This window comes from Ischnura elegans, chromosome X (genome assembly GCF_921293095.1).
Source record: "Ischnura elegans chromosome X, ioIscEleg1.1, whole genome shotgun sequence".
Lineage (NCBI taxonomy): Eukaryota > Metazoa > Arthropoda > Insecta > Odonata > Coenagrionidae > Ischnura > Ischnura elegans.
This window is the reverse complement of record NC_060259.1, coordinates 13,851,691-13,878,454: the sequence shown is the minus strand read 5'-3', so window position 1 is coordinate 13,878,454 and position 26,764 is coordinate 13,851,691. Positions and strand designations below refer to the sequence as shown.

The 26,764-nt window shown below is 38.3% G+C and overlaps 2 protein-coding genes across 3 annotated transcripts in view; one reads left to right on the top strand and one right to left on the bottom strand.

Moving 5' to 3' along the window:
• The window catches only part of LOC124171001 (collagen alpha-2(I) chain), a 139,485-nt gene extending 115,544 nt beyond the window's left edge, over window positions 1-23,941 (bottom strand). For both annotated transcript variants that reach the window (XM_046550114.1, XM_046550115.1), the window contains exons 1-5: window positions 23,829-23,941; window positions 20,975-21,081; window positions 20,786-20,880; window positions 20,598-20,712; window positions 9,578-9,673 (exon numbers count right to left, since the gene is read on the bottom strand). In XM_046550114.1, coding sequence (XP_046406070.1) covers window positions 9,578-9,673; window positions 20,598-20,712; window positions 20,786-20,880; window positions 20,975-21,081; window positions 23,829-23,853 — 438 coding nt within the window. In that variant the 5' untranslated portion in view covers window positions 23,854-23,941. The remainder of the gene's footprint in view (window positions 1-9,577; window positions 9,674-20,597; window positions 20,713-20,785; window positions 20,881-20,974; window positions 21,082-23,828) is intronic.
• Window positions 23,942-24,435: 494 nt separating this feature from the next.
• LOC124171002 (microtubule-associated proteins 1A/1B light chain 3B-like) lies at window positions 24,436-25,718 on the top strand. The gene is made up of 3 exons (XM_046550117.1): window positions 24,436-24,570; window positions 24,686-24,848; window positions 24,928-25,718. Exons 1-3 carry the CDS (start codon window positions 24,528-24,530, stop codon window positions 25,091-25,093), a joined length of 372 nt encoding a protein of 123 aa, XP_046406073.1. The 5' UTR covers window positions 24,436-24,527; the 3' UTR covers window positions 25,094-25,718.
• The last annotated feature ends 1,046 nt before the right edge of the window (window positions 25,719-26,764 follow it).

Genomic DNA, 26,764 nt, shown 5'->3' with positions numbered 1-26,764 from the left:
TACCCAATAACATTGGTACAGAATATTCTAATATTACACATCCATGTACATTAAATTAATCACACTCAATTACTGCCATCAGACAACACATTGGCATGCTGCAGCAAAGAGCAAGCATATATCAAGGTTAACTACATAAAAAATTCCTGTTCAGAAATCAAGAAACTCAAGGGAATTTACAGAAACATCTTCAAATGTTTATGCTTCACATAATTATCTGTATGATGCTTCTAAGAACATACCACAACAAATAATGACAGTAAGAATGCAGCTAGGTAAGCTGACTTCAAGCATAGACTCAGGCCAATCCATCTAATGGACTATCTGCTAGGCGTACTACTATTTCTCATGTTTCAGGAATTGATGTCATGATTTTTGACTTAGGGCAAACTTCTCAACCAAAACAAGACATAGTAAAGCTGGTGCAGCGGAAGGCGCATTATGCAGCTGTACTGCCCTTGCCAAAGAAACATGGTGGACATGGGCCAAAAATATGACCATTTGTGCATAAAATAATATTTCATACACCTACTTTACACTTCTAGGTTAATAATGGTTATTAAAAATAATGCATTTCTGTTAAAAATGCCTGAAAAAAAAACTTATCGCCTAATTTTGACTGATATTTTTATTTGGTGTGTGAATGAGCTTCCAAAATTTTTGACTAGATTTATGATGTTTTGGTTGAATTTCATGCATAGATGGTTCACCGTATATGTCTGAATAGTCCCCCCATTTTATCCAAAAATACCCATGATAAAAGTTAAGGGGGGGACTATATTCAAACCCATTTTTTTTTATTTTTTCCCGAAACTCAAGCCTCAAAATTAGGGCGGGGACTACATTCAGAGGGGGACTATATTTGGAGGAATACGGTAATTAAAGTGAGGATAGCATCATTTAGTGTCTGCGTTTCTTAATGCATTGATACTGTATGCAACTTAAAATACTACATGAAAATTTAAGCTCTTTGTCAATTCATTTCATCCTCCATCCCACTGCCAAATATATTCCTACAACAAAGATTCTCTAAGCAACACTTACATACACCAAGATGGCAAATCACCAACTTTATCTATAAAATTTATGTATATCTTTCGGCACAATGCAGCATTGAGCAATCTTTAATGGTACATGTAGTTCTTAGACAGCCACATCTGCATATAAGCACTTCGAAGTACACCAGTAAGTTCCAGTATGCTAGTACACCCCGAAGATGTTGTTGAGTAAGCACTAACTTTGATTTTACGCACTTTGATTTTACATCAAGTCTCGTTTTTATGTAGCAACACTCAAGTCCGGCCGGAAAGCATAGGGAATTGCAATGGTGAAACTTTGATTTTACATCTTTTCTTGATTTTAAGAAGTTTTTGGTTTTGTGCAGCATAACCCCATCCCCAAGGAGGGCGCTAATTTTGATTTAACGCAGTCCTCTTTTGACTTTGTGCAGAACAAACTCAGCATTGAAGATAATTCTGACCTCAAATTCATCTACTTATCGTCTAGTTTCTCAAAGAATAACACATGCTTACAGCAGGGTTCATTAGACTGAATCAAAACATAGGTATCACATTACAATAAGAATCGAACAAAGCTAGACTGATCACAGCGACGGAGCTTACCATTTACAAACCATGTTGCTCCAACTCATGTTCCCACGTAATTACTTCATATGTACCGTATAGTAATCTCATACGATTGCGCAGTCAGAATCCCTAGGTCATCTGACCCCTGCAACTGTTCATTTTGCCGTCTGCTAGATGGTAATGACATAAGAAGCTTTCAGGGCATTCAAAGGTCGACTTTCGCCCTACGCTGAGAGCGCCAAGGAAATGATGCGGTTATACATCATGTTCATTTTCAGCGTTGGAAAATCCCGCCTGGAGTAATACAAAGTTATGTTCTTCATTCATCTCAATGAGTTGCAAAAATGAATACACAAATGGTTGACATGAGGTTGAGCTGTTGAGCATGAAACTGAAAACATCGCAAATCTAATTACTGCTTCCCCCTGTGTGGCCTCTAAGTAATTTTTGAGCCTCCTTTAAGTACTTGTATATCACTCTTGGTTCAAATTTGCTGCAGAAGGATACCAAAACCACAAAGATACGGCAATCGCCATCTAGGCGTAACTACTTTTGATTAAGAAAGACGATCGCTGGAGATGTGAACATAATCACGAAAGGTCCATAAAATCAGTGATAGCACTTGCTGCTCTTTCTTTCTTTACTCTCCTTAGAGTAGAGACCTATCTATAGACCACTATTCTACATCAAAGATGCAGGCGCAACGCGATCGATCACTGATTTTTGCCGCAAATTGAAAGTATGCAGAGAAGAAAACTTTAGTTTTGTGCCTGCAAAGTTTGGTATTTTCATTGCCTTGCATTATTTTCGCCTCGAGTTTACTGCTTGAAAACCCATATTGACCATTATAATCGAAGCAGTTGGTAGTCCTCAGATTCATACATTGTGTTGCTGGTGCATTTTCTTGATTGTTTAGCAAAAGGAGGTGGTACATTTAGTTAAGGACATTGTTAATTGTTGGCAGAGCTAAGGCATAAATATGGAACCTCATAAAGTGTAAATAAAGCGTAAAACTCTTTCCATTGAGAAAATGATTAATGGTGTGGAGCACAATATGTCCCCTTCCAAAACGGAAATTGCCAAGTTGAATGGGATTTCATTTTCAACGTTAAAAACAATGTTGGCATCAAAGGAGAAGAGATTTTCCTCATCCTGTCATATGAAGTCATCATGTGTGTCCTCAGGAAAGTATGCAGAACTTGAAGAGACATTGTTTGCCTTTTTTAGTGATTGCCGCCAAAACAAACTCCCTATTGATGGTCCAATTTTGCAAAAGAAGGTAAGAAATTTGGACCTCAAACTAGGCTTCTACGGGATGGTTAGGCAATTTCAAAAAGAGTTAAAACCTTAGTTACTGGGGTGAATGTGGAGAAGGGAAAGTAGATAATTACTTGGTTAGCAAGTGGCATCAAATTAACGAATCAATCATTGAATCCTTTGCATCACAAGGCTGATGTAATACGGATGAAACAGGTCTCTTCTGGAAAGCTCTTCCTGACAGAACAATGCATCACAAAGGACAGAAATATCATGGAGCAAAAAGAAGCAAGGAATACCTGGCAGTGCTTCTCACAACAAACCAGGACGGTAGCAACAAATGGAAACCTGTTGTCATTGGTAAAGCTCTAAAGCCAATCTACTTTTAAAATATCAGGAAAATTTTCACAGCCAGAGAAGAATCATCCAAACTAGCAAGTATAGATGTCTGTGGAACATTTTAGGCAAAAAGTTCCATATGTTGGGCTGTAATGTGCTGGAGAAAATTAAAATGTACTGCTAAGTATTGACAATGCTACTGTTCATGAAGTGGATGCCCTTGAGCTGAAGAATGTTAAATAATTAATTTTTGAACCCAACACCACGAGCAAGACACAGAGTTAGGACATGGGAATCATATACAAATTTAAGATTATGTGTTGTAGCTACCTTCCTCAACATCATATATCAACAACATAAATAAGATAAAATACAATGGCACATTATTTCCTTTTGAATATGTGCATGTTTTTTATATTATTTCACTAGGATAATGGCTTAAGCATCTTGGAGGCAGCTCCTTGGGCTCTTGGACTTCATTATTCTGTCATAAGCATAGCTCAAGCATGGAACAATGTTTTGGAGGAAAATATTAAAAACTGCAGATTATCAGTAGGTTACTGGGAGGTAGAAGACAATATAGCCGAGGAGACCATATTAGTCCTTCATAACATGATCTATCAGAATTTTAGTGAGAGTGCAGAGGGATAAACTGCCAAATTTACGTATCGCCGATTCCCCAATTTCTTTTCAAATAGAATACCAAAGTGTCCCACAAGTTACCCATGAATGAGACGTCACCCTAGAGAAAATTTCAAGGGTTGGTCCAGCCAACCCTTGATTAAGGTTAGGAACCCAACCTAATTTACATGTATGATGAACAAAAGGAGAGAGAAATGGACAGCTACTTTCTATGCTTTGTTTAAAATGTTGATAAGCTCTTTTCCATTGTCCAATGGGGCAGTTCCCTCCAATGCTGCGGACAATGGACTATATTCTGAATCGAGCTTTGCAGTGCAGCAATGAAGTATCACATTGAGGGTGCCTCAAGCTTTGGGAGATTTCAGCTTGCATCAGAAATAATAGATGCTAAGGCAAGAAAGGGGGCTACCTTAAAATTTCTGATAGCATTTGGCATTAACCTATGACTCTGTTGGGTCCTAGAACTGAAGGAATGAGTTGAAAAAATGAAGGCAGTGCAGATATGGGAGTTTTTAGGTTAGGGAGACTTTGAAATAATTATAATTAGCCCTGATAATTAATCAGAAAATGTGAAGGTGGGACTAAATATTTGATGAGTTGAAGTTAGTGTGTAAGTAATTTGCTTAAGCCCATTAATTTTCAACACAGGCGTAAATGCAAAGTAAGGCCCAAATTTACCAGGCATAGTAATTATACTAGGGTCATTCCACGTAGGTTCATCCAGGCATGACACCCACAGACTCAGATTTTGATGAAACTTGGCAAATTTCATCCTTCCATGTGGGAACGAAACAGTGTGAAATATTTCTTGGCTATCTCTACCAGTTTTTTTTCACAACCATTTCAAGTTTGGGTTAAACTGCAGCTGTTCAATGAATGCAGTCTCCAGAGGCACTTGCACCTCCAGAGGGGAATAATTTGTCTCAGCCATACTTTCCATCCAATTCTTATGAAAATTTTCAGGTTTACTATAGAAGTCATGAGGATTTTGAATACAGTAGCATTTTGTTAATACGAACAACGTTATTACGAAGCAAATCATTGGTCCTAACAAAAAGGCCTATCCAATCTATGGTAAAAGAAACGTTATTACAAAATTTTCGTTAAAATTACAAACCCCAGTCCCGGTAGTTACAAAATGAACTTTACTACAAAGTTCCATGGATAAGCAATGCCATTTAGGTGGATATGCACTACGCTAAGTTATATTCTTTGGGCCACCTTTAAGTTCTCCTCGTGTACTGTTCCCAAGAGCGTCAATTATGGTTCTTTCTTCAGTATGCACACAATATCATATGATAAGCTTCATTCCTGTGGAGTCATGGTTACCCTCTCATAACCAATCGTAAATTGGACGTACAGGTAGAACTCTTCCTACCCACATTCGATTAACAAACATTCAGAGATACAAGCATACAAAAATTTCAAATTTTGAATTTGGCACCTTTCGATTTGGCTGATGCAACGTGGTGTGGCATGGACGAACTCGCACTTTGGTCATAATCTGAAAAAAGTATCCAAGAATTTGGTGTGAAGTTAGGAACTGCTCAGCATTTCACCTGTCCTTCCTTACTGGGGAGAGTGATTTTTTTGGCTTCGGCTGCATCACACGCCCAGCAATATCCGTTCGTCATAATCGTGAGTTAGCATACCATTGTGATACAGTGTTGCATTCTGTAGTATTACTGTACTACTTGATGCCTTGCATACAGTCCAGCCGACGAGAGTTGTCCAATGACAGCACAAAAGGAGGGGCGGAAAACCCTGCGCCAGCACGGTTTGCAGCCAATCGATGTCCCCCAAATGCACATCACACCCTCGCCTAGTCATACAACATTTTCACCAAGGAATTCTTCCCTTGAATCCTTAATGCTTGCCATCCCCTCTGGTTCCTTTCATCACGGAGCCCTTTTGTTCACCATTGATGCCAGCATTTTGCTTTCTTACCTGGCAGCCTTGCCCCCTACCCCGAACTAGACCCTTTTAACTGTCATCGGACAACTCTCGGCAGCCGCAGTGTGGGTTTATCAACTTACGAACAAGGTCTCGGAATGCATCTAGGTCATATATCGAGGCCTTATTGCATTCAGGAAATTATCAACCCTCGATTGCATCATGCCGCATTCTTCTATTGAGAAACTGAAACGGATTTTTTTGTTTTTATATATTTGCGCATAATTAATCGAGTACATTATATACAGTTATTTTTAATGATTCCTAAAAGAAACGTTCATACGAACTTTGTTATTACGAACCTCCGGTTTTTTTGCTCCCGTGAGCTTCGTAATAACGAGATCATACTGCACTAATTGAAAAATATTCTAAGGGATATTGAAAATTCTCTAAATGCAGATGTTTCAAAAGATTTTAGAAAATTTTGCATCAAAAACATGGTTCTATAAAGCATCAAATTTTGACCCGAGGCAATACATGAATTAAGCTAAATTATTTTTTTATATGCCTCTTTAGGTATGTAAAAATAAAATTGATGAATGAAAATTGTACTTTGTTTTTCCACATACATTTAATTTACATGCGACCGCGGTTTCGACGCACTGCGTCATCATCTGGTGAGATGATGACGCAGTGCGTCGAAACCGCAGTCGCGTGTAAATTAAATATATGTGGAAAAACAAAGTACAATTTTCATTCATCATGAGCAACTTCCATAAGGTAACACCTGAAACCATCAACTCCTTTAAAAAATAAAATTTATGGCTTTTTGCTTGCTTTGTTGTTAAAAAAATTTAATGTAACAAAAATCCCTTTTCACGACTCTGATAGTCAGTGTTGGGTCTTCCATTAAGTGTGATGACATGCTTGTGTTAACGTTTTTTATGTCTGAGCAAATATTCATGACATAAATTTAGTACATAATCAGTGCAACAATAAAAAATTCTTTATGTGCAGGTTGCTTTTCTCCCGATAAGAAAAATATACAATCCCTCAATATATATGCAATCCCCGCTATCTTTGGAGCATAACAAGTAATCAAATAGATCATTGTAGGTCTCCTCTATGGAGCATGTATGGAATGACCCACTATTATTATGCTTCCTTACACTACTTAATTGTAACGATTCTCGATATCAAAAATTTTTCTTAAGTGGTTAACATAAAACACTTCATAAGATTACATAAAATTTTCTTCATCAAAATAAATAATTGTGAAAGCTTTATGGAAGAGGAATATTAGTTGCTATTTTAGCGAAAATATAATAGTTTAAAAACCAATTAAAATGGAGAAAACTACAGTTAATACCAGTAAATTTGCTCAGTACTGATGCATCAGTATCACCTGCTGCAGAAAATACTTCAATTGGAGTATAAGAACATTCAGAAGTATGGTCTGAACTTGAGTCAAAAAGAACATGCATGCACACGCACTACATCTATGCAACGGTTTCCATTCAAAATAAATTATGACACTATTTGGATGAAATTAACTTTAACTTGCTTCATTGTTTGCCAATAATTTCGTAAAAATTATAAATACTACTTTAGCCTAAGAATTAGGGATGGTCGGATCGGATACCTCGGATCCAAATATCCATGGATATTGCCCTTTACCAGATACTTCGGATCCAAATTTGCTGAAGACATTGGATATGGATCCAAAATTTTAGATAAATGCTTCAGTGAATGCAGCGTCCCATAAGAGGGAGTGGAAAAAGTTACGATCCTCTCTTTGCATTCGCCGTTGCACTGTGATGCTTGTCCTACTCATGAAACATTTTGATTAAAAGCTCTCGTAAGGGTTATACAGCAGAATTGCAGCGGCAACCTTTAAGGCAAAATACGACAGGCACATGGTGTGAATCTTCCCAAGAGATGGAATAATTATTGGGAGAATCTCAGTGTCATTGGATAATAACTAAGTCAAAAGGAACTACAGCAAAGAAAAAAAACAACACCCTCGGCCCTCCATCAGCCCATGCCTCCAATATTTTCTTCGTTTCCGAGACCACACTACATAGATCATTATCTACCAAGGAAAATATAAAGCTATGCAAGAACAATGGAAACTTGTTTCATCCCTCCCCACCCTACCTCTCACCCACTGACCTTTTTTGCCACACCTGCTTCAATTCTCAGTTTCTGGAGGACAAATTCTAAGTGAGTGACTTTCTGGGCTTGAAGGTGTCTTGATAGCTTTGGCAATTGGATGATATGCACAAGATTTAAAAAATAATGAGAGCAAACGCAATGCATGTCTGACGATATTTTAGCTTTTTCAGCTCTAATTGATTGCCACTAAGTTTTCTCGTTACAACTAGACTAAACTAATATTCAACATTGTCGAAAAAACACAATAAAAAAAAACGAGCATAGCATTAGCCCCTATTAGGTTCATAATGGGCACCTTGGCGGGCCGCTAGTTGATCGGTCTGTCACTTGCTAGTGTTGGAGTGCACAGCTGCGTTGTTCCGGGGATACGTGCCACTCACTCATTCGGATGCCAGAATACCCCTTGAGGGTTGAAGTGTCAAGCTGTATCCATGAGTGTCTGATATATATTCTTACATCCGGCTTGAGTTTTCATCTTTTAACATACAATCCCGTGTCCCAACAGCCCCCTCACGCAAGTAGACGTACTGGACTGCATATAACACTTGGCTCGCCCAGCTTCGCTTAGAAGGCAATGATGTCACAAAATGGCAAGATCTGACATGTTCATCATTGGCTCCCTCATTCGTAGTCTCGTTATGCCTCGTACATGGAGATAAATGACAAGTATTATGTGTAATGTATTGATCATGGTCTCGTTCCTTGAAAGACAGAAAATTTGCACTCCTACAGCTCCACATATCCTCTACATGCTTCTGTTGCCCACCTCTTCCTCTTGCCAAGCGTTCGTCTCACTGTTCCCAAAACTCGTCACACGTTACTTTAATGTTGTTCCAAACACTGTTAGTGTTTCAGAACGTGCAGCAGAAACATAACTTAATAATATACCCATAAAACTGTATTTCATTGTGTAGAAACATTTTTATTGACATAAGAACCATGTGCGGGAACTGTGGCATGAAACTATCGCGAGGAAGTGAAAAATCCACCTGACCACAAATGAAGCATTTGCCGGCGAAACACAAGTCAGTATGCGATGAGTAAGTGACAAAATTTAGGGGAAAAATGTGATGAAAATTAAAATTCAGTTGATGGTTTATCTGAAGATTAAACCTATTTACATTTCCAAATGCAAGCATAACAATTTAGATCCTGAGCATGTTAAGATATTAGTTCTTTAATATAACTTTAAAGCTTATAAAAATTAATTTTAATTAGAAAAAATATTAAAATGTATGACAATCTAAATAGCATTACACTGATTGTACGTAGCCAGGAGAAATTTGAAAAATTACTTTGTTTTTTAGCAGGTAATTGAAAATACATTTGGATCCGAAAATATCCAAAGATCCGACATCTGAAATCAAGGATCCGATCCGGATCCACTTCCGAAAAAAATTCTGGATCCATCCATTCCGACTAAGAATACAAGGTTAAGTTATGCTAATATATCTTAATAGCAAAATTCACATTGCGCACAGCATAGACAAGAGCACATTTGCTCCCTCTGTAAATAATACTTAATACAAAATGACCACATTAAAAAATATGCAAAAACCAGCACAACACTGCAACCATAACCCAAATAATAGGGCAAAGTATGGGCTGAACGTGAGTCAAAAAGAACAGACATGCATAAAATGATTCCCTCCCAAAACAATATGATTCATTAGGTAGTAACCCACCATATCATCTGGGCGCCAGGTTTCATCCAAATGCTGTTTTAATTCCTCACCCCTACTTTCAAGAACTCGATCCACCAGCCACTTCAAAGCCAGAACCTTAAAAAGAAATGGGTTTCAATTGCATCAACCAAGAAGCTGGGACAGAAAGAACCAATTGATACATAACATATATAAAAAATTTACCAATGCCAATATGAACATTCGCTTCTTTTTTAAAACCATCAGTCAATTCCCAACATTCATTGCAAACACACATAACCAGACCACGTCTGATAGTGCATACACGTAAGCACACGATTGAGGGACTCATGCAAGCATCATAAATCAAACTTCTTGCCCATCTTTTTTGAGAGAAGAGAGGAACAGGAATCTATATTAACCTCTTCAGTAATTCCATAGACGTTGAGAAAGAAGCTGATGGCTACCAAAGCTCCAGAAGCTATTTTTCCCATGTGATTGTTTCTTTTTAGGTGTTTTCATTTAGAGCTAGTAACTTGCTTTTGTATTATTATAATGTGCTACTCACCCCATTTTGTGAAAAAAATTGTTTTTTTGAATAATTCATGCTCTCAGGAAAATATATGTACATGCTTAAGCAGTGAAAATGATTAAAATCCTTTTTGTAATAACTACATTTATCCTAAATGCAATGTAATGGAATATTATTAAAAGTGATTCACATTCAGTAGATAAAAAATATGAATTTCATACCTAAAATCTTAAATTCAACTTTTTTCATTAGGTGTTTAAAAAAACCTTCACATTCACTCTTGCACTATTTTTCTCAAACTACCAAATTTTGAAGGTGCTTCTGGTTAAACAGTCAGAGGGACCAAAATATGGGTGCTGTGTTTAATCAAGAGTTGATAAGGTGAACACAGGCTAGATGCTCCAGCCATAATTGGATATTGCTGTATAAAAACAAGAGCTACAGTGCAACCTCGATATAACGACACCCCACGGTGCACTAATAAACGCTCGCTATAGCGAATTGTCGCTTTACCGGAGATGGAGCAAATAATAGCCAATATACCTGTTACGAACAGATATACAGGAACAGGAGTGGTGCGGCGACAGATAAACATCTATCCGATAAACGTAAGCATAAATCCAGACGAAAGGCGATGTTTTTTTGCATCACTAAATTTCCTTACTCAAATAACGACTAACTATTCAAACAATTTATAAGCGCCGCACTGAATAAAAATCATGCAGAGCATTGTTTTGTCAATCATTATATTTATCGAACGACAGTTTACCACATAAATTTGAGACTGAGCACTCCATTAACTTCATTTCTAACAGATCGCTAGCAATTACAGAGGTTAAGGAGTATTGATGAAAGTCTTCCGGCGGTGAAACCCTCGCTATGGCGAGAGCCAACACCGAAAGGGTCTCGTAAAAACGAATTTTTTTAACACGCTTATTATAGGGTCAATTGACGGTGCATCGGCTATCTCTCGTTATAGCGGGGGTGTCGCTATAGCCCGTACTCGCTTTAACGAGGTTCCACTGTACATAATTTTTTTTATTTTATTTTTTTATTTTATTCTCAAACCACCGGATACAGCTCTTATTGGCCATTTTACACCGGGGTTTTCAACAAATGTAACAAGTAAACGTACACAAACGACCATGCCCTGGACCGGGGAAAACCTACCCAGGCAGGGCTCGAACCCGCGACCTCTTGTTTGGCAGGCGAGAACGTTACCCCGCCGCCACCGAGGCCGGCAAGATGGGTGAAATGGAAGTTTCACTGTACTGTACCAGACACATTGGAGGACTGTGGTCCTTACTCAGCAGACATGAGAATAGCTTGCAATCATAGTTGCTTACTTCAATAAAGGGATTGATGTTATTTTACGGGATTTATGATTCCAACAGTAAACATTTCACGTTTCAAATCTCACTATCACAAGTACGGGATAACATTAAATTTATGCTCTTGTTCGGGTCAAAAACTACCATTTGTGATCCACCAGTGGAAGTTACCCTGTGCTACTCATCAGTTCCTTTCCAATCTAAGCTTCAGACTTACATCTTTGTAGAAATTAAGTACTTCATGACAACAAGAATTGAATAAATAATTTCAATTTTATCATAAGAAGTATGACACATAATTTAGCAAGTTATTTATGGCATGAATATGACATTTAACTTTTCACATGAGTGAGTGATTTGTTGTACCATGTGGTAGAAATACAGTAAACTCTCGATTATAAGAAGCAGGACATTAGGAAAACGAATTGTGGTCCAGGCGAAAACACTATGGTAAATACATGGCGCTATTCAACAATACAAAGTTTTGATAATAACAAATGTTTTGAAGTTACGAACATCGGGCTTGATCCCCAGAATCAAATGGAATTTGTTTAAATGAACTACAGCAAAAAATTTGTCAATGAAACTAGTTATTCTGATGAAAGCTGCAAAAAAATTAGTGCTTCTGACAGTGGTGCATTTAAGTTTGAAAATGACAGTGCAACTTAGGAGGGAAAGGGTTCGCCTAAATATTTATGGTAAGAATCAAGGACAAGTAGGAGTTCAGTAAAAATATTGTGGCTGACACTGTTTCCCTATTTACGGGCATACTCCTCAACATCGTGTCAACATTACTTCGTAGTTTAACGTAGTTAGTTGTGAGGAAGGTCGCGCAGGGTATTTCTTACACTCCTACTTAAACCCTACCTAATTGAATCATACCAAGAAAATGCCAACAGTCCATAAAATTGCTCAAATTTCAACGTTGTTGCCAGTAAAGAGGCGAGATCATGACCCCACTTTTCAAATTGACAATAGGGTCATTCCCTCCATCAAAGAAAACGAAAGGGATTGATTGCAATTCGTCACCCACCAATAGCGTATTCATAATAAACAAATTATTTGGTTTTAGAAATCCCAGCTTAGACGAATGGCAATGGTCAACTTTAACTGCATTTGAAAAAGGCCAGATAGGCGCCCATGAGATGCCACTCCACGTGACGTGACAGAGACCTAGTTTCTATGCGAGCGGATAGGAATTTTACATCATCTGAGATTACCAATGCATGCATGAGGCACAGAGCTCAGGGAAACATTCCTTAATAATCACCTATTAAAACTGCCTATGGTGGGAAAGTTTCCTGCATTTGATAAGGTATAAATAATCCTTATTTAAGCCTAGCGCTACCTGCCAGCAGCCTGGATCGCAGTGGTGCACATATTGTCACCCCAAGGTCATCTCACTCGGCAGCAGTGGGAACCGGAATGACGTCACACGGGCTTTTCCCATCATTCATACTTAGCTGTCGCGTTTTTGCGCGCTTGAAAATTTTCACTTACACACTTATTTTCACTTGCACACTCATTTAATCGCGAAAAATAGATATCATCATGTAAAAATCTAAAGCGTGAAATACGTACTCCAGGAGTAATAATCTTTTGATTTGGGCAATAAAAAATAATAGGAAACCACCTGATTGGAAATATGAGGAAGGAAGACAATTAATTCACTCAATGATAGAGAAAATGTTTTGCATTTCCAAGTTTCATTTAAGAGACAACATTACATTTCGGAGGGGGGAAAGGTCGGGGAATATACTGCGATTGTACTTGGAGGGGAGGTGTAGTAAGGATATGACAGATGATATAAAGCTTTACATACGAGCCCATAGGGAGGGAGAAATGGCTCCTCTAATGCCAATTTGAATGGGGATTTGATAATTCTGTGCATAAAGTTTTCGTATAATTACCTTGATATCTATCCACAAGGGAGGCTGTGTCTGGCTGCCATTCTTCCTGGAAGCACTGAATGGTATGATATGGGCTTGAACTCAAGTCATGAGAGAATGTGCAAAGGGCTTCAGTCAGTGCCTAGCGAGACTCTAAGCAGCAAACAGTGGAGAAGAAGCAGCAGCTGGGACTAGACATGACAGCAGTGACAACGAAGATGAAAGCGAGGAGTGTCTTAAATATTGGGCTCTATTTACCAACACTGTATTTTGCAGGTCACTTATAATGAAGAGGCACTTCCAATTCTAACCATGAACTTCCCTGTAGCACTCCTACCCTTCCCCCATTCCGAGATATCTTTCTTTCCAAAAGCTTTGTTTACTCTCTCCTACAGTCATTTGCTGATCTTCCTGGCACCGAACTTATGCACCCCATACCCCCCTCCACTAGCATTTCTCCCCCTGCCTAGCATTTCCCACCCTTCCATGGTGACGGAGCTTGAGTGCATCGTAAAAAAATATGGCCCCCAAATGTGGTCTCAGTCAAGGATGAAGGCCCTTCACGCGCCCCTCTTCCTAACACCTGCTGCACCTCTCTTTATCCTGCCCCCACTCCCTTGACCACAAAGCACCCACCCTACTCTTATTCACCCTACCCACTTGGAGAAGAGGGTGGGGTAAATAAGAGTGGGATATTTCTGACTGGGGAGAAGTGCATGGTTCATCTGTACCGGCAATAGGGGTGAGTTTCTATCAGGAGAGAGGCTGGAGAAGCATTTTTCATTTTCAGGGAAATAATGAGGAAAACTTTGTTATCCACATTCATTCGATTGGCTAATATTTGAAAAGATTGAGCCAAAACCTGATGTCAATCAGAAATTATGAGCTTATTTTTTGGTTTTGTCAACCTACTATATTCAATGATCTACAAACTTAAACGATGCCAGAAATACGTCGTCCTTTGGGCTGATTATTTTTTAAATATCATGTACATTTAAAATTTTGCAATGTTTGTTTACTTTCATGACCTCTTGAAAATTATACCTCCATACATTGCCCTTCTTTAGCTTTCGGATTTCATTCTTTACTCTACTAAAAATGATGACATGTAATGCTGATATAGAAAAAATATAAATGTTAGCGCAGAAGGGAGAAAGAAAAAACTAAATACTGATCGAATTGAATTCTTCTCGGGATTCTGTCCGGGTAAGGCGCTCATTCCACCTCTCAGCCTATGATTCAATTGAAGACTTTTTCATAGCCATCAATGCCATTTATACCTACAGAGAGTGAGGTGCTGCGATTATAAAGTTATCTCGCTTCTTCTCTGCAGACTTGCAATAGAAATAAGTTATTTTCTTTGTCCTTCCCAAGCTACTATTTATTTTACAATAATGGCGCGACTAATTTTTAGTGTTAACATAAAGAAAATCTTTTCTCAATATTAATGATACGTTGCATAATTTTCAATTCGATGGAGAAAGAAACACGAAAATTAAATGACGTTCATAGACACCTTTTGGGGTATCATTTTTGGGAATTCAGGCAATTAAACCAATACTCCACCTACATACGTAGAGAAATGATTAAACTTGTATTATAGGAAAAAAATTAATGTGGATAATAACGTTTCTCTCTTTATTTCCCCCATAATGGAAGATGCTTCTCCACCTTTTGTTCAGTCCTTGCCCCTGTCGGCATAACAGAAGAGGGACATAATATACAAACATGGCACCTCACTCCCGGCATCAATGGCCCTGATGACGAATAGTCTTCTATTTTAACGTCCACAAATGTGATGGAGCATGGCACCCGGACAGAGAGCCCAAAAAGAATTTACTTCAAATACTTGCCAGTAGAAAATCATATCCTGCGTAATTTACAATCGCAATTGAATCATAATGAAAATAAATAATTAAAATATCATAAATTCACCTGATAATACAGAAGGAACTGCAAATATTAACCAACAAAGTTTATTTTGGAAACAGGCTGTGACCCTTGCTTTTCTTTTTTTTCTTGTCATTGAGCGATAGAGGGTGTCACAAATGGCGGTTAAGCGGGCTGCCATTAAAATTTCGTTGGCGTTGTAAACAAATATGTATATTATGCATAGATAATAGTTGCTATTCGCTACTGACCACAAAATTCTTAGATTAAATCCTTACTAAAATTTTAAGGTGTTAATTGATTTAGTTTTCTAAAATGGGAAGATTGTATTGTAAAGAACAGCAAGTTTAGGGTTGTGTGATTTTTTACGATCTTTCACAGCATAAAATCAATAAGAAAGAGCATTTTTTTAAATCTTACCTCAAATAACTACCGGAAATGTTAAACAAGGCCACTGAAGACAGAAAATGGGTGGTGGGAACAAAAGAAAACATTTTTTCGCAACTTATTAAAAAGTGAAGTTTGAAATAATGAAGTGCCTATTTTCCAGTCCCGCTGACTTTGTATAATCAAGAGTTTACTGTACTGATAAAATGAGACATTGCACAATAAATCCACGAAATGTATTGCTGCACAAAATGTTCTTTTTGACACTACAACACTCTCAAGTGCACCATGCTATTTGAACTTCATGATTAAACTGGTCTAGTTGCTGCAGGTAAGGGGAATGGGTGTTCAGAGAAGAGGGGGCGGATGCCTTATGCCTTCACTGCTGTCTGGAGCAATGCTATGGGTCATCAGGATGGAGTTCTCATTCTGGATGACTATCTTCTCTGGGGTGCTGACCCCATGTCCATCTCCAATCATTCATTCATGAGGGTGGGAGGAGGGTGGCTGGGTGGGATTGTATATACAGGGTTGATAGCCATGGAAAACTTAAAAAAAAACATTGAAACCTGAGAAATTTCTTGGTACCACCAGTAGGTTAGAAAGATAGGATCCAACTCCTCTTTTAAGGGAAATGGCAGGGGCTGGTGTCAACTCTCTATGGATATAGCTGACAGTTAATGATGGACTCTGTTCTTGAAATTGTAATTAGTGTATTGGTGATGGAGAGTGGAGATTTTCTTTATCAGGGGGTGGTTCCAAATCCTGTTGCCATGAATGTCTAGGATTTTCATGGAATCTATTTTTTTTTTGCATTTGGTTTCAAAGTTTCAAGACCTATCCCAAGCTATGAGCCGACAGCAATGTGCTTTATTTACTGCAAATCAGCTTCATATTCCATTTTAACCATTAGTGGGACACAGTAACACGTTGCCCACAAGCAGCCACAGTCTTCTCCCCACGCAAAGCTACAAAGGGAGACGAAACTTGCTCCGCCTTTTTCAATGCCGTATTTTTTATCACCTTCGGAATGGTGAACACATTCCTGAACTAGTATTGGTTCCATTGAATGGGCCTTAGTTTGGCTGTAATTAATTAATTTACATGAGGTACTTTTCACAAGCCGCATATAGTTTCATAATATCGCACCACTCAGCAGAAGGGTCGGGTGGGGTAGTGGTAGCATTAAAGGCTACCACCCGGGGGACCAGGGTTCGGGGCTTCGTGAAGGCTATACATTTTGTTGTCTTCATTGTGATCATACTGCGTCAACTTTTTCATTAATTTTAATTGTGACATACATAGACATGAGACTATTTTTTTATCATCACAATGGCGTTTAGGTATTTAAGCAGTGTCATTTCCAACACAGAGAAGTGAAGGCTCCACTTGCTCCTCTCCTCAAAAACATAACGAAAGATTAATGGGGGGCTTTAACAGTGGCTTTTTTTTTCGAAGAAATGACATTTGTTGGTGGTCCTCTTGTTATTATATTGAAAGGACTGCGGAAGATTATGGGAAGCGGCGAGCACAAGACACATTTGGTGTAATTGTTGCATTTTAACCCTCTAGCGGGCGCGATTGTTATTTCTACACAACCGGGCGAATGGCGTACTTTGCCCATGTTATGTGCATAAATGATAACACTCAATTTTTGTTAAAATTAAACTTTATTTGTAGAAATTAGTAAAACCTTGTACATTTATAGGTGATACAGATATAAAGGTACACCCATGTCTCGTATAGCGCAATTTCGATTAGCGCAATTTCGATATAGCGCAAATACGTTCCTCGGGGAAACATCGCAACGCAGTGTGGCCTAATCAAAAATCTTAAACGCTTTCGTGATAAAACGTGAACTTGCGCTTAGTACACACGAAATTTCTATCATTTTACGCATATTAATATTATTGCTTGCCTCAAAGCTTCTTTTATGTTTATATATTAATCGAAATCCATTGCTGAGCAATGGCCAAAAGTATTACTCGTCATTGGGTCCAGATAGCCGGCCTACCGAAGTAATTTATCTCGTCTCCTTAACAGAATGATAATAAATAATTTAGATCGTTAATTAAGCGTGGGGCTAGTGGAAATGATTTTTTTTTCAGCAATACGGTTTGAGACGTATTTTTGCCGTCATAGGTTATCGGGCGATTGACTTCCAGGTAGAGGGTCTACGCTGAAGCCTTCAAGGTCATCGGTATTCACAGGGGAGAAATGGAGCGGTGGCCGAGTTGCGCATGAATAGCATCAACACATGAAAGGGTCCGCTATAGAGACTCAGACACAATGGCTTCGTTCCCTTTCCGCAGTCGTAGGCCTTCTGCGTCTCAGGAACACAGTTCAGCAGTGGAAGGTGATTTAGATAGAGCCATACAGAGTAAAAACCAAGAGAACAATGGCAAAAAATAGGAATGCGTGTAGAAAAATCAAGAATTTATCAAGAAATACTGTAAACCTAGAAGAGGAATTGAAAGAGATCAATTGCTTTGAAAATGGAGAGCGTCAAAGCGATATTGCGCGGAAGTTTAAACGCACGATGCCTTATTCTGAATAAAGACGAAGTTAAAACGTCAGTGACCTCAGCCGCACCAACTCCAACCAAGCGGTCTACACATACGGAAAGTTCATAGAGAATCAGTACAAAAAGATAAGAGTGGTAATCGCTCCGAGACATTTAGTGAAACCTCCGGTTGGTTCCAGAATTTAAACGGCAAGCAGGTATTTTCAGTGCGGCGATATCAGGTGAATATGCAAGTGTTGATAGTGCAGTCACCGCAACATTTTCTGATGAACTCCAAGCTGTGATTGAGTGGCTCCTTTCCCCCTCAACCAGTTTTTAGTGTTGACGAGACGATATTGTGTTGGAAAAGAATGCAATCTCGTTCATTCATTTTCAGGAAGGAAAACCTGGGTCAGGTTTCAAGCCATTTAAAGACTGTTTCACGTAGCTGCTAATGACTCGGAGGACTTCAAATTAAAATGATTTATCATTCATAAACTCCGCTAGCTATGAAATGGCATTCAAAGTAGCATTTGCCTGTAATTTCGATGAGCAACAAAAGGACCTGGGTGACACAATAGTTGTTTTAAGACTAGTTTGAAAAATCGTCAACTGCCGGCAACTTATTACGATCCCCTGCGATAGCAGATGTTAGCCCACCCGCACGACAGGAGGGAATTTCAAAAGCACGTAAGAATTTTTTTTTAACGTGAATAAAAGTCTTTGAATGCGTGCATACTATCTTCAAAGATGTTTTAAACTATGAACATTTATATAAATAATGTTTTCTTAGGCTTTTTATGGGAATATAGATGTTTTAGAGGAAATTCAATACCCAAGACCTATGCTACCAGGAACGCATCCCTATCTTCCCAATGATAAAACGCTCTCGTATAACGCAAATTCGTATAGCGCAAAGACCCCGAGGAACGCATCCCTTGCGCTATACGAGACATGGGCGTACACAGGTGACATGGCCGGTCGTGCGCCGTAATTTAAATGCCACGTGTGACGGGTTCCTCTTGCTGATCTAAAAAAATTAGCTACAATACCTCAAACTTTGAAAACTCGCAATATAAACAGTCAAAGTACATTGTAGGAATACACGAGACCATTATAGCCCAGAATGTACGTACGATGTTGAAATCCTTGGTTTTCGAAGATTGACATATTTTATACGCCAGCACGACCGGTCCAGGGTCATCAACTTTTATTTCATCCTCTTTATTAATTGACATTATATTTCGGAAAGGCTATTTTAATGTCTGTATGCATGTTGTTGATCACCGCGAGCCTTTAATGGCACGTGCTCTCGCAAGAGTGGTTTTCATTTCTTATGTGGAAGTTGATCAGTATAAGTAATGAAAAAATTACTTTTTGGTGTACACCAACCCTTGCTAGTGTAGTCGTCGTATCTCCGTGTTTGAAATGACACTGCTTAAATACCTAAATGCCATTATGATGATAAAAAAATAGTCTCATGTCTATGCTTGTCGTAATTAAAATTAATTAAAAAGTTGACTCCGTATGATCACAGTGAAGACAACAAAATATAAAGCCATCACGAAGCCTCGAACCCTGGTTCCCCGGGTGGTAGCCGTAAACGCTAACCACTACCCCACCCAACCAGTCTGCTGAGTGGTGCGATATTATGAAACTATAAGCGGCTTGTGATAAGTACCTCATGTAAATTAATTAATTACAGCCAAACTAAGGCCCATTCAACGGAACCACTACTAGTTCAGGGATGTGTTCACCATTCCAAAGGTGATAAAAAATACGGCATTGAAAAAGGCGGAGCAAGGTTCGTGGTCTACCCTAGTCAGTTTAATGTTGCACATCTCTTCTAAAAAGTATGTGTCAATAGCCACGTAGCTATTCAGTTGAGAAGTTCCTAGTGATTCAATCTGTGCAGTTATACATATTGCATTCACTGTGCAATGAGTTTTAGAGGCCAGCAACATAAACATCATACACCTATTTTTGGAATTATTATTTCCCTTTTCACTGGTAAAATGGGTGACCCACTGCAAGTAATGCATACCTCTGAAGAGATATACCTCATACTATTGAGTGTATGCCTTAGCAGTGACTTTTTTGCCTTGTTATGTAAAATGTTTTTTGAATTTTCATTATAAGCCTTTATGCAGTACATAGTCAAGCACTGGCAGCAATGCAATACTATGTCTTCCTATAATAAGCTCTCCTAGCCTATTAATCCTAATTTTGAGTCAATTCCTTTTTTTCAACAGGATAAGGGTGTCTCGAAAAAATTGATTTTTCTGATCCACTCTAATGAACAGAAACAAGTGTAAGAATAAATATGAGTTTGTATATATTTCTATGACAAACAAATGCAGTGCCAAAAGAAGAAGTGACAAAATTATGCAAAAGCACAAGGCATAATTTAGTATTTAAAGGAATTAAAATCAAGAGTTATGACCCAACAAACGATTATTTGGCACTATGTAAATTATAACAGGAAAGTAAAACCTTTTTCACTAGAGAAGCATATATAAATGTGAAATACCTTTTCTTCAGGAGCAAAATTATTCCACGTCTGGTCTCCAAGCAAGACAGCAAGCTCTGGGCAGCTACCAGACTCTAATGCAGCAGTTTTAAAATGGGTCTCAAAGTTCCCAATTCTAAAAATATAATTGCCAAAGTAAGTATGAAAAAGTAAGCAAAATACCTTTCACCTCCAATAACAGTACATACATAATATCCGAGCTCCCCGTCAGAAATCTGAGAAGTCTAGCGCAAGTGTCAGCAATGAGAACACTCCCTCCATCCACCAGGGCTTCTTCCAATTCCTGGGGAGGAACAATGAAAACAACAACAGCTGACGTATGGTAAAAAATACATCTGAAGGGCTACAGAATGAAATGTTGCAAGGCAAGTAATTACCTGAGTGGTCACACAAGCAAAATTAAATTTGTACTGAAACAGCTTGAGGAACTGGGCCAAACTGGCTGCCTCCCACCTTCCTCGAATTCCGTCATATGGACTGCTGTCTATAATACAAAGCAACATCAAGTAAATAGCATCACTCATTATTTGCAAGCAGAAATAGCAAATAATTAAAGTTAAATATACCATAAAACATATGGTTCAACTTCTTGTGCAATCTTAAGGTGAAGACAAATATGAAATTAATAAGCATACAGACTTCATGATTCAAGACTGTGACTTCATATGCATCACCATATTGAAGGATGAAAAATATATATTGACCAGTAATTAATGATGACTACAATCCCCTTCCTGAAGCACATTAGTACCCGAACTGTATCATTCCACTGTCCAGTGGCAGATCCTGAGAGGAGCTAGACTTTACACAAGATAAAATGGTCATTGTGTCCAATTATCAAACATGTCAACAATGAAGTCTATGTACTTATTGATTCAATTTTTACCTTCACCTTAATATTGTACAAGAAGTTGAAGTGTGGCACAAATTTTTTTTTACCATATAATTCAGAGGAGATTCCCGAGATAACCTTTAAGTGTAGTTACAAGCCTCGACATTCTCAAAATGTTTGTAACCTTCCCACTACAGCTGGGAGGTTACTCCCGAGCCCCCGCACCTTGCATGTTCTTGTCACTATCCTGGATCTGCCACAGAACACATTTATTTTCTAGGCCATGGATGAGTGCCCATACTCTTGGAAGCACCTCCTTCAATTGCACTCATTAATGAAAAAAATTAATGCAATAACCTTTCACACCAAAGTATTGGTGTCCTAAAGCCCGCATATTGACCAGCACTAATAACGATTAACTTTCCTGTGTGAATAAAATTCCATACCTCAACCAAATTACCAATCTTTCGTGTGATTTTCTTATCCACTAAGAAGCCAGCATTGGATTTTGAAGGGAGGCAATTGCATCAGGAATTCATCAGATAATTTCACCAAAATGAACTTAATTTTAGCGGTACAAATAATACACCACAGTGAGACAAGAATGGTAATGATAATATCTAAAGTCGACCTTCTTTCATTGCAATGTAGCTAATCATATTCTACTGCGAAATAAATGAGGCCATAAGGCTTTCAAATTACTTTACATTAACATTTAATTAAAAACGAAAACACTCTACACTTCACGGCAATAAACTTCCTATCTTCATTTCATAAGTTGAAACATTGCCTATAACGAAACATCTATTCTACACACATAATTAGATAATGTCATCAATACTGAATACTTAAGGAATATAAAACAATAGCTATGCAAACAGTGAATTCGTAACCTTTTAACACGGTAAATATAAAACATTCTATAACCCATTTGAGCCGAACTACATGAACGACAGATATTATAAAGTGAATAAACTATTTTTTCTGTTCAATTGTCAAATATGTCAATCATGAAGTCTGTATACTTATTGATTCAATTTTTATCTTCACCTTAATATTGTACAAGAAGACTTTTCATAACCACTTAACGCTAATGACTACGACAAAGTCTCAGGTGAAGCCTGAATATTATAAATATATACACTAAAAGGAGTAACAGGAGGAAGAAACAAGTCTCGATGGAACTACATTCCCCCTTACTTATGAACATCCTTTAATTCAAATGCACTCCAAGGCAGAACGCACAATAAACTTCCAGCATTCACTCATAACTATTACATAGAGCATTAAAATGCAAGCACTGTAAGAAACCAAATGTTCTCAAAAAAGGCACACATTCAACACTTACCAAAACACTGTCTATCAGCTTTGAAGAGACCTCACACAGATACACACATCATGCACACTAACCAATAATAGTGGGCCAAAATGATAAAAATTAATTTTTTTAAGCCTCAAAACATTCATTTTCTGGCAACCAATAGTGACCCAAGAGGGACAGAAGTTCCCTTTCCTTTCAACTTCAATGAAGCTTACTCCGCGCGAACAATCACGTTGGATATGCAATAGCACCAAAAATAGGGTCCAAGTAAGCGTAATAACTTCATAAATGGCGCATTTGAAACCCTTAGTTCGGAATCGATGGTAAAGCTTCACCGGCCGAGGACTCCGATACAGCAGTATTCCAAAAAAATGACAACAACTGCACGCAAAAGAATGCAACCTACACATTTAATCGTTCAAATGATACAAAACCAATACATAGGAAGGGATTTGCTGAATCGTCACAAATAAATGTAAATACAGTCCTAAAACAACCTAATAGGCGGGTTAAATCTCGGGAACAATAAAAAATAAAGTTGATACCTCTAGCTACCTAAATAACGGAAACAACTTTTAAAAGAATGGCAATGAATGGCAGTATTCAGTACTGTTAGACAAAGACACTATGTAGTGTATCAAAAGGTACCAAAACAAAGCACTCCCTTAATCAGAAAGAACTGGTAGGGCAGTTCAAATCACTTTAAACCCTAAAAAATTGACTATTTAAACAGTTTGAAAGATTCCAAATGGCAAAGGTAACGTAAAAATGCATTAGTATTCAAAGCCGTTACCAAAAACAATACCATCACAACTCACGTAAGTACCTCCTAGAGACGCTCAAAATAAATGCAACCAATAACTTGTCAGCGCTAACATATTTACAACCAATCTTTAAAAAATGGATAGCGCTGTTATCAACAATTCCAGTAGTTATGATATGTTGATTGTTGTGCACATCACACATGGCGTGCTTCCATGGAGAATCTGGGGAAATTTGCTCTGAGTTCTATGGCACCAGCGGCATTACTTGCGACAAAAATGATAACGTTAAAATCAGAAACAAGAACTGTCGTTACCTTGGGGTTTACCCTTTCTTGGCATCTTCTTGAAAATATCATTAAGATATTTTCAACTTTCTTCCTTGGGCACTGCCATCAGACTCCATCTTGAAAATAGTTATTATGGTCCCATGTGACAGCCATCCACTCACGGATTGGTTACGAAGAAATGACTACGAGCGGCGCTAAACGGCTGTAAGGTTATCAACATAGGCTTTCGTCAATTTCCGCGCTTTATGAACCAAATGTTATTTATGCTGATTCAGCCGTGATTCTTCAGTGCTGATGTATTTAATCATCTACACTTCAGGTTATTTATACGTATTCTATTATGGACAAAGGTGACTTACGGTTCAAACTAAAGCCGTGAGGTAAAACCTAGAGTATTATCGTTGTTCATTGGTCGTATTCATCCGAGGCTGAACTAACCTCCAACCCTCCAACGTCAGAAACCAATTATTCCCTCTCCTTTTACCGTAGGGAAAGAAGTTAAAGCGAATTTTCTACATTCACGTAGACCTTTAAATTTAGGTACGAAATTTGATGGGCAATTATGTGGATTCTTTCCACATATATCATCGAGCAAGCGGACATAGTTCCATATCGATGACTAATGTAAACAAAGACGCAACTGCTTCTCCAGCGGAGAGGCCAAGAAAGACGCATTATCAGTGTCTGCTTAACTTCGCAGTTTGTTCTTAGTTGTTGAGGTTCAATATGAGTTTACCTCAAAGATCGTTTAAAGAAAAGCGGACTTACGGTGAGTGTGAATTTTCCCGTTTTACTAAATGACAAGCATATATATTTTGGAATATTATATTTTTTGTATTAATCTGCAAATGTAAACAAACATGTTTTTGTATCCGTTATTGTAGCTCAGCGTGTGAGGGATGTGGAGTTAATTAGAGAGCAGCATCCCAACAAAATTCCTATTATTGTGGAGCGTTTCTACAACGAAAAACAACTTCCGTTGTTAGATAAGACGAAATTTTTGGTCCCTGACCACTTGACAGTAGCTGAGCTGGTCAAAATTATCAGGTGTGTTTAGGTAAAATTAAGCGTTGTATGCAATTTGTAATGAAGAGGCTCCAATTATTTTTTCTTTTCTTTTGGACAGACGGAGGATGCAACTTCGACCAAACCAAGCTTTTTTTTTGCTGGTCAACCAGCGCAGTATGGCAAGTGTGTCCATGACAATGTTAGATCTTTATCAACGGGAAAAGGATGCTGACGGCTTTTTATACATGGTTTATGCTTCGCAGGAAGTATTTGGAATGTGTTGATGAGTAGCCAACTACAGATTTTGGCTGAGATAAGATAATGAACTTCTATGGATCAATTGGCGTAATATCAACACGGTGGCATAAATTCTGGGTTATCTTACACCAAACGATGTGTTAAGTTAGGGATTCTCAAGCAAGAGTTTGCGTGATAATATTTTGAATTGTGCGTTAACAAATTTACGTCTGACTCTCCGCAGTAAGTGGACCCGGATGCAATATGGGACTACGGTGAGAGTTGCATGGCAATCATTTATCTTTTAAGTGTCACGTGATGGATCATCTGTAAAAATGATTGTGATTATGAAGAGATTAACTCTTCGTATTTTTATGTCGTTTGGCATAGATACTTCTTCACGGTAGTATTTTTCCTGTAAGCCATGTTTCGTTGCTTTGAGAAAAACAAGCGCTCCTGTTTGACGGGGAGAAGCATTTTGCTCGATTTCTCCGAATATTTTCCTATATTAGAAGAGTTTTATGCGTTAGTTTCTTATCAGTTTTTAAGGACTCGTGGAAAAAGGTCGCATTTTTAATGGTAGTGTGTGTAAACAGCGTGATTTTACATGGAGATATTATAATGATTTTTGTATATAAATAAATATATATATATGATATGTTATTAAAATGAGTTGAGCACTTCAATTTCCCCCATTGTAATTCCAGCGAGTGCATCTGCGTTATAAATAATACGAAATTCCTCGTATACCTGCTACGATATATCCCACAGAGCACAGAACACCTATAGATATCTAGGAAATATCTTAATTGTATTGGAGATCTTAAATATCATATACATATCTAGAATGTCTTTTTTGAGTGGAGAATCTAGCTGTATATGTCCAGTGAAATTAGCTAAAAATAATTGAAAAAAAAGTGCATGCAATTGGAGCTGAATCAGCCTTCTGTGGTTCAGGTTGCAATAGAACCTGCAGTTGGATGCCTTAACAGCCCCAGAGGGTGGACTCAATTGTACGCTGTGTGATCCACCTGCTTATCACAATCTTTCTTCATCTTCTGTGGTGCTGCTCTTTGAGGCTCCCACTAACGAGTCATAGCACGTGTCAGTTGCCACTCGATCCCACTGCAGCGGGGGAATATTTCAGGGGTCTTCTGTTGTGGGTCCCTTCCAGGACAACCTTTGGAATGAAGCACTACCAGGTGTTTTCCTTTTCATTTCTAATGAATACATTGCTGCCTGGGCATCAGACTGGTGTCAGATGGAAGTACCTTAGATGTATGACCCTGGTGGCCCCAATCCGAATCATGTTCAAAATTTGTGGTTGTCAACTCCATTCTGAAGTAACCACATCAAGTGGTGTGAATGTGTTTCATGCATTATAGCTTGCAGCGACAGGGTTGCAAATGGTTGACTATTTCACATGGCACAAACTAGTCTGGCAAGAGTATGATCCACCATCCTTGAGCAGAATGAGTAAACCCCAGACCAACTCATTCTGCCCACCTTAACGTCTGGTCACCCCACATACACTACCATTAATAGACTGAAAGACACAACTCCAATTTCTCATTTCACTGATGCCAATGGCTGTAGATTGAAGAGTACTACATTTGCCATAATGTATGGTGGATTTGGGGTGTGATACATTGCAGGGTCGTGTCTTAATGAACATGTTCACTGAAGTGTCCTCCCTGGTGGATATTAGAGGCTGTGGA

Excerpts from the sequence above, each read along its gene's own strand:
- LOC124171002 (XM_046550117.1), top strand. The coding sequence starts at position 24,528 with ATGAGTTTACCTCAAAGATCGTTTAAAGAAAAGCGGACTTACG. Across the intron at positions 24,571-24,685 it reads TAAAGAAAAGCGGACTTACG|CTCAGCGTGTGAGGGATGTG; the intron begins GTGAGTGTGAAT and ends CCGTTATTGTAG. Across the intron at positions 24,849-24,927 it reads GAGCTGGTCAAAATTATCAG|ACGGAGGATGCAACTTCGAC; the intron begins GTGTGTTTAGGT and ends TCTTTTGGACAG.